Source organism: Melospiza melodia, chromosome W (assembly GCF_035770615.1).
Source record: "Melospiza melodia melodia isolate bMelMel2 chromosome W, bMelMel2.pri, whole genome shotgun sequence".
NCBI lineage: Eukaryota > Metazoa > Chordata > Aves > Passeriformes > Passerellidae > Melospiza > Melospiza melodia.
In genome coordinates this window covers 34,195,084-34,202,664 of record NC_086225.1, presented here as the reverse complement: position 1 = coordinate 34,202,664, position 7,581 = coordinate 34,195,084, and the positions used below count along the sequence as shown (strand labels likewise).

Genomic DNA, 7,581 nt, shown 5'->3' with positions numbered 1-7,581 from the left:
TTGGGATAAAGCGCTTTGTTGGGAACGGGGTTCAGATGTGACTGCCCGATGGGAAAGCTGGGGGACGCCCCGGTAAAAGAATCCCTACTGGGTTAGACTCCCAGAAATAGAAACGCAGGTTAAAGTCCTGCGACTGGGTTAGAGTCCCAGTTACTGGGTTAGAGTCCCAGCATTTGGTTTGAAGGAGTGCTTGTTTATCTTGGTATCTTTGGTCTGTTTTTTACTGTGTGGGAAACTGTTTTCAATATTGTATTTAATGTTATAATACTGTGGATTAAGGGTTAAGAACTAAGATTGCTCTCTGAGAGGTCTGTCAGCCGGTGATCTTTTTGTATGTGTCTGTTGCAAAATCTTACAGGAAACATCTTGTCGCTCTCTCTGTAATCTTTTAGAAGAGAATAAGTTGATAGACGTCTGGGAAGAAATTTGTCACCCCCCTGCAACTGTTATACTGTCTACAGTTGTGATTGCATGAGTGTGGCAAACCGGTATCTCGCGGTCAGTAGGCGACCTCTCGTGACCAAACCTGGTAAAACAGTCCGTTCTGATATAGACTAAAAGGTAGGAACTATTTCGTAAAGGTGTGGGTATGAGTGAGAGTGAATGAGACGCAGCATCGCTGCGAAGCGAGAGGGAGTCCCACTCCGCATTTCCTGTTCTTCGCGAGAAGCCAGGTCGGAAAAGGACGAAGCGATTGCAGATTGTGTGTATGAAGTGTTAAAATAAATTAGTAACAGTACATGTGAGACAACAGAGACTGATCTGGTTAGACACAGGGAATAGCAATGGGAGGCCAACAGAGTAAGGACATAAATATGAAAACCCCCTTAGGATGTATCCTAAAGCACTGGAAGGACTTGGGAGGGATCCCGGGGGGAAACATAAGTAAAAAGGCACTCCTTAAATATTGTACACAGTGGTGGCCGTTGTACAAGTTAGATGACAATGAGAAATGGCCGCCGGAGGGAACAACTAATTATAACACTATTTTGCAATTGATGCTTTTCCTCCGCCGACTTAATAAATGGGACGAAGTAATGTATGCTGACATGTTCTTTACCCTAAGAAATAAACCGGAGTGGCAAAGAGAGTGCGGGGTAAACGTAGCACCTCAGGACCCCTTAGTACTAGCCCTGGAAAAAGATAAGAAAGGTTCAAAGCCTAAAGAACGTTGCTGTGATGCATGTAGCATTGGGCAACAATGTCTTAAATTAACAAGAAGGGATAGTGGAAAGGAGAGCAAAATAAGCCTATGGGAATACCATCCATTCGCCCCAGGACGGGAAGGGCCTCTTCCCAGGCCAAAGGAGGAACAAGGGGACCCTAGCCCATTAAAGGAGCTGGAACGATGGTGGAAATCTAAGTTTGGGCACAGCCCTCAGAAATTAGACAACACTTGGGAGGAGGATAGTCCATTAAAATCGGGGATTGACAAGAGGGAAAGCAGTCCACAGGGACCAGATAGTCCACAGGGGTCGGGGAGCTACAGGGATGCTGACAGCCCACCCAGACTAGAAGTTGAGAGGGAAGAAGGCAGTCCACATGAAGCAGAGAGTCGAGGGGAAACACGCAGCCTGCCCGAACTAAGTCCATATGGGGATAGTAGCACACCCAGGAATGGGGGTTTTAGAAAATCAGGTACCTGTAGAATAGAAACCAGCACACCGAGGACTGGGGATAAAAGTAACTCACTAGGAGGCGACGTCTCTAAGCTGAAGTATAGTGAGAAGAATGACAATGAGATATGCGAAAGGGAGGCAGAGAACAACTCACAGAAGCTGAATATAGTAATTCAGATAGAGGATAAGAGAGATGGAAGGGGAACAGAAGATGAGGACAGTAGCCCGGAACAGGATAGGCGCCGGCAGATGCGGGAAGAAAGGCGACAAATGCAGAGTGAGAGGCGGTTGGACTGTGTAAACCATGCTAGGGGAGTAATAGGAAAAGAATTAACAGGAATAGAAGGTGAAGATGAAGAACAGGGAAAGGGAAAGAGAAAGGAGAAGAGAAAGAATAGGGAAGACATTGAGGCAAAGGAGGAAGATCCCGGGGAAGGGACCAGTCATTCGTATTATACCAGATCTGTGGCACAGAGGGAAGCAAAGCAAAAAGAAGGGAATCATACAATAGCTCCTCTCCGACAACTTATGCCAATGGTAGGAGAAAGGACTAGGGTAAAGGTGCCGTTCTCCACGAGTGATCTGAACAATTGGAGGGATGAGGCAAGGAATTTCAGGAGGAATCCAGAGGGAGTAGCGAAGAGGTTTGAATTAATGGCAAAGAATTTAGATATTGATTGGGAAGATATAGAGGTGATGCTGTCAGAATTGACAGATACAGAAAGGGAACTCGTATTGGAAACAGGAAAACGACATGCTCAAGTATTATCAGGGAGACTAGAAGATAATTTCCCCAGCAGTAAACCAGAATGGGACCTGGGCAACGAAGAGCACTATCGACGACTGGTGCAGTATAGAAAGCTGATAGCGATGGGCTTGCGTAACGCGATCCCTAAGGCTATCAATTGGTCAATGCTATATGACATTAGGCAGGGAAAGGATGAGACCCCGTCAGAGTTTTTGGATAGACTTAGAGCAGCCATGAGACAATACACACCCCTGGACCCAGCAACGGAAGAAGGGAAACAGCACTTGCTAGGGTTGATGATGGGACAGAGTAACCCAGACATCAGGAAGAAATTACAAAAGCTTGAACATCCAGCAAATAAAAACCTGGAGACATTGCTGAATGAGGCATGGAAAGTATATAATAATAGAGAAATAGAGGAAAAGAAAAAGGAAGATAAGAGGCTAGCTCGAGTAGTGGCTGTAGCAGTAGCAGCTGGATACTGATATCAAGCCAGAATACCAGGAATCTGATCACAGATGGATCCAAAGGAATAAAGGTAAACTGTTAGACAGTGGATGGGGACAATTAGAGACAGGACAATTGATAATACCAGGGAACCTAATGTGGCAGATTGTGAAAACGGAGCATGAAAAGGCCCATTGGGGCCTAGATCCACTTTACCAACATTTGTGAGCTAGGATAGCAGGACCAAAATTATTTACTACTGTAAAACACGTTACATCCCAGTGCGAGCGGTGTCTGAGAAATAACCCGAATACGGGAACCAAGGTACACCAAGGAGCCATAAATCGAGGTAAATTTCCAGGTGAAGTATGGCAAATTGATTTTTCTGAACTCCCAAGAAAAGGGGGGTTTCGATATTTGTTGGTATTAACTGATACATTTTCTGGGTGGCCTGAAGCATTCCCTTGTAGGACAAATAAGGAAAGAGAGGTGACTAAAGTACTGTTGAATGAAATTATTCCACGGTTTGGGGTACCGAAAAGCATTTCTTCGGATAGAGGTACACATTTCTGTGCAAAAGTGGTGAGAGCAATAAGCAAAGCATTACAAATCAAATGGCAACTACACACACCTTATCGTCCACAGGCCAGTGGGCAAGTGGAAAAGATGAATCATCTCATCAAACAGCAAATTGCCAAAATATGCCAGGAGACTAATTTGCAGTGGTATCAGGCTTTGCCTATTGCTCTGCTCAGACTGAGAGTCAAACCAAGATCAAAAGAAAAGTTAAGTCCATTTGAAATTCTGTATGGTAGACCCTATGCTATGCAAGTTGTAAATGGGGACGCTATAGACCAAATCGGTAATCAGTACATTTATGATTATATAATTACGGTGGGGAAACAGTTCGATAAGAATGCTACTGTGGTGATAGGACACCAACCTAAACAACCTGATTGTAAGTTGCATCCGTTTAATCCCGGTGATTGGGTGTATGTTAAGAATCTTTTAGGAAAACCCCTACAAGAAAAGTGGGAGGGACCTTTCCAAGTGCTGCTGACTACCTTCACCGCGGTTCGGATCAAGGAGCGACCTACGTGGATCCATTACTCACGAGTCAAGAAAGCTCCGGAGAATAAACAAGAGGAGCAGACATCATGATCCTGACTTCACCGCAGATCTTCACAACCCTGATCATTGGACTAATGATAAGTATAGTTCTTCCCCAAGGCTCTGTCTCAATAGACCCATGGTCTAATGCACACCAGTGTATCCACCCGGAGTTGGAAACGGGACCGAAGGGGCCCTACTTTGAGGTGTATGCCTTACGTAACAATCAGCCATATGCGAGTAAAGTATGGGATCAGCCCTCCATGGTAGCGTACGAGGGAGACCAAATTCAAGTCGGGTGTCGAGAGCTTGACCCAATAGAAGGAACAACAAGGCGGCTGGTATTAACAATTCAACCCTTGATGGCAGCCTCTGAACACAACTTAATCACCTTTAGTCCAGTGAAAATGGGGAAACCCACTGTCTGGATTCAGCAAAAGGGCCCAATTTCATGCCAGTGGAGTGACTTCAGGGGAGATCCACCCGGATCACAACCCCGAAATTCAGTAGTTTTTAGAGAAGATCCGCTTGGGGAAATACATCCTGAAAACATAACCCTTGACTTACACCCTCTTCTCTTTTCTGCGGGAAAGATTGTAGCATCTAATGGTCCTGAGGAAGGGAAAGCACAGTGTGAGATGGCATTTAGATTGGAACAGTCGATGACGTTCACATGTGAAAGGGAGCTGAAAGCCCTGGAAATGGGTTTTGGCTTCCCTAAGCGTGCTGTCGCATATAAGGTAGCATTACCGGAAGACGTGATTCCATTGTATCCAGATCTAGACTTGCCCCAAGAAACCACTCCACCGGTGGTATGTAAAGTAGTACATAACCTAACCTTTATAGGGCCTCAGGTGATAAGAAAATCTAACGAACAAAAATTATTGTTAGACCCCACTTATTCCCTGAAAAAGGTGCAGATGAACTTCCACACCGATATTACGTATTTGCAGAAGGATTGCCAACCGTTTATAAAGCAAAGCCTTAAGGGATGGAATGCATGGCTAGCAACAAGGTCTCATCATAGAAGAGCACAAAGAGATTTGAGTGGGTGGATTGGCACTGGATTTGGTATATTAAACACGATAGATCAAGAAGTATTAGTGAATAAATTAAGTACCGTCACGTCGAACTTAGGAAAACTAAAAATGCCCCTCAGTTCATCCATGCTTACATTAGCAGAAACACAATCGCTAGTAGCAAAATTGCTAACCATGGTAGCAAACCACACTGAAGAGGATTTTTTGAAGTTCGCTAACTATACAGGGGAACTTAGCAAGGAAATTGCATTAGCTATCCAGTGCCCTCAGACACAACAATGGGTACAATCAGTAGCGGCAGGAATAATGAGAGAAGGAACGTCAGGTATATTACCTCAGGAAATAAGAGAAACAATATTAAAGGATGATCATACTACACAATTTGAGAAGGACCACCAAGCCTGGTGGCAATTAGTAAATTTCACTTATGAGCCTCAACAGGAACACATCGAAGCCTATGTCCTTACCATTAGTGCAGCAGAGGAAAGAGCTATCTTTCCTATCCTCACTCTAGGGACAATACATCAAGATGTTATTGTCAGGCCAATAGACCATAATGTCTGGGCTAGTTATGATAATACCAAAAATAGGTGGCAATCGGTTAGCACAGAAGCATGTATTCCTAGAGGACAATTAGGCTATGTTTGTGAAAACGCTGTAGTAGAAGCAGAAGATCTATGCTTAGATGCCGAGAACAGTGTATGTACCTTTGAAATGCTTCCGCATAATAAAACACAATCACAAGTTTATTATATAGGGAATGGGTGCGCTTGCGTGAGGACAGCTTGTGACAATGTCACCATAGATAATTGCCAAGAAAAGACTAATAATACTAACTTCTGTGTATGCAACTTCACCAAGATAGTAGGTTGTGATTTTCATTATACTGTCCCAATAACTACTCAACAGCTAATTAACGCAGATTTCGACCTATATCAAGAGATACCGAAATTACAAATAGGGATGGACATTGAAGTTCTTAAAGCAATGCTCACACATCCTAAAGTAAAGGAATTGATACAAAAGGTAAATCAAACAACAAAACGAATGGTATGGCAGGTAGAACATAATTCAGAAAAAATAAAGAATGTCCTGACTAAAGTAGAACAAGTAGGCCAGCATCATTGGTGGGATACTCCCCAACAGCTATACAAGTCTTTAACTATTTGGTGCACCCAATGCTGATAATAATCATAGTTCTGTTACTATTAACTCTCACAAATATTTGTACGTGGTGGCGACTGAGAATCATAATGAAAAGAACCCAAATGATCTGGGCTATGGTACGAGCATATCAGCGCCCTACAGGGTTAGAATTTGACGAAAGAATTCGTAGGTTATAAGAAAAGGGGGGAAATGAAGCCATTTATTATAATGGCTAATAGCTTCTGAAAAAAAAAGAATTAAAAGATACTCAAAAATATATCAAGGGAATAGCAGCAGTTAAGAAATAACCTAAAAACACACTTTCAGGAAGACCTTTGATCAGATATTTAGATAAGGCAATGTAAAAAACACTCTCAATATTTGGATAAGGTAGTCTAAAATACACACACAGAAGAAACTTTGGAATTAGAGTATTTGAAGAAACAGAAGTGGAAGCCAATAAGTTAAAGTGACCTGCCAAGCCGCTAGGATCAAGCCAAGTACAACAGTAACTTCAGCCAAGCCATGGAAAAACATGCCAAAGATAACAGGAAGAAGTCCAAATTAGGAAGAGCTTAAAATTTAACTAAGGAAAACCAGGAATTCCCGGAAGACCCCGCCTGCCTATGAATATGCGTGTAATAAATGATGTAATCCTTGTTTAGAATTGTATAAAAACCCGCTTTTGCTGTACATAATTCAGAAATCCATTTTGTGATTTCTCTGACGCGTCGTAATAAAATACCTCCTGCTTATCTGACTTAGACTGAGTCTCTTAAGCAGTTATTCTCGCCTTTTGGGGCAAAATTCGGCATCAACCAGAACAACCATGTTTTTGCTTAACTGAAAAAGAGTTCCCCGGAACCACAATTTCCCGAGTGGAAGCAGCCACCTCAGCCTCCACCCCAGGCCCAACAGAATCCAATTCAGGTTTCAGTGTCCCTGCACAAACAATTTTAGGAAGTACAGTCACTTTTTCATTTCCATCTTTTACACACTTTGTTCCATCCCCCTTACAAGAGTCACATATTTTTACATTAACAGAACAACGCAAAGAAAAGTCCAAAAGAGTCTCATTTTTTCCCAGAGAGAGAGAAGAAAGATTTTGGTCAACAGAGTTCAAAGCAATACTTTCAGCATTTGCAACAACACTTGTAACATTCTCCGATACTCACACAGTCTCCGGTTTACTGGAATTTAATGAGACAGAACCAGAAGCTTTGTTTTCTGAGTCCAAGTTGATCTTATTATTATCCGTTTGTTTAAAACAGCGCTCCAACAGCGCTCTACAAACCGGCATAAGTTCTCTTAAGCTTTCATCTTTTTTGAGAGAGACTAGATTATAGATTCTCCAGTTTATCTGATCCCGAAAATGAAAAGTAAAAGCAGACTGCAGATTTAAATCTTGCGTATTCGCTTTAACCCAGATAAGTAAGTTTTTAAGCTCAGTTTTTGAAATTTCAGAGTGACC

At 42.6% G+C, this 7,581-nt stretch overlaps 1 protein-coding gene across 1 annotated transcript; it reads left to right on the top strand.

The window, feature by feature from the left end:
* Window positions 1-376: 376 nt before the first annotated feature.
* Window positions 377-6,449, top strand: LOC134431537 (uncharacterized). Its single transcript, XM_063179533.1, has 3 exons — window positions 377-561; window positions 3,817-5,261; window positions 6,438-6,449. The coding sequence occupies exons 2-3, from the start codon at window positions 3,972-3,974 to the stop codon at window positions 6,447-6,449; spliced, it is 1,302 nt and encodes a 433-aa protein (XP_063035603.1). The 5' UTR covers window positions 377-561; window positions 3,817-3,971.
* The last annotated feature ends 1,132 nt before the right edge of the window (window positions 6,450-7,581 follow it).

Excerpts from the sequence above, each read along its gene's own strand:
- LOC134431537 (XM_063179533.1), top strand. The coding sequence starts at position 3,972 with ATGATCCTGACTTCACCGCAGATCTTCACAACCCTGATCATTGGACTA.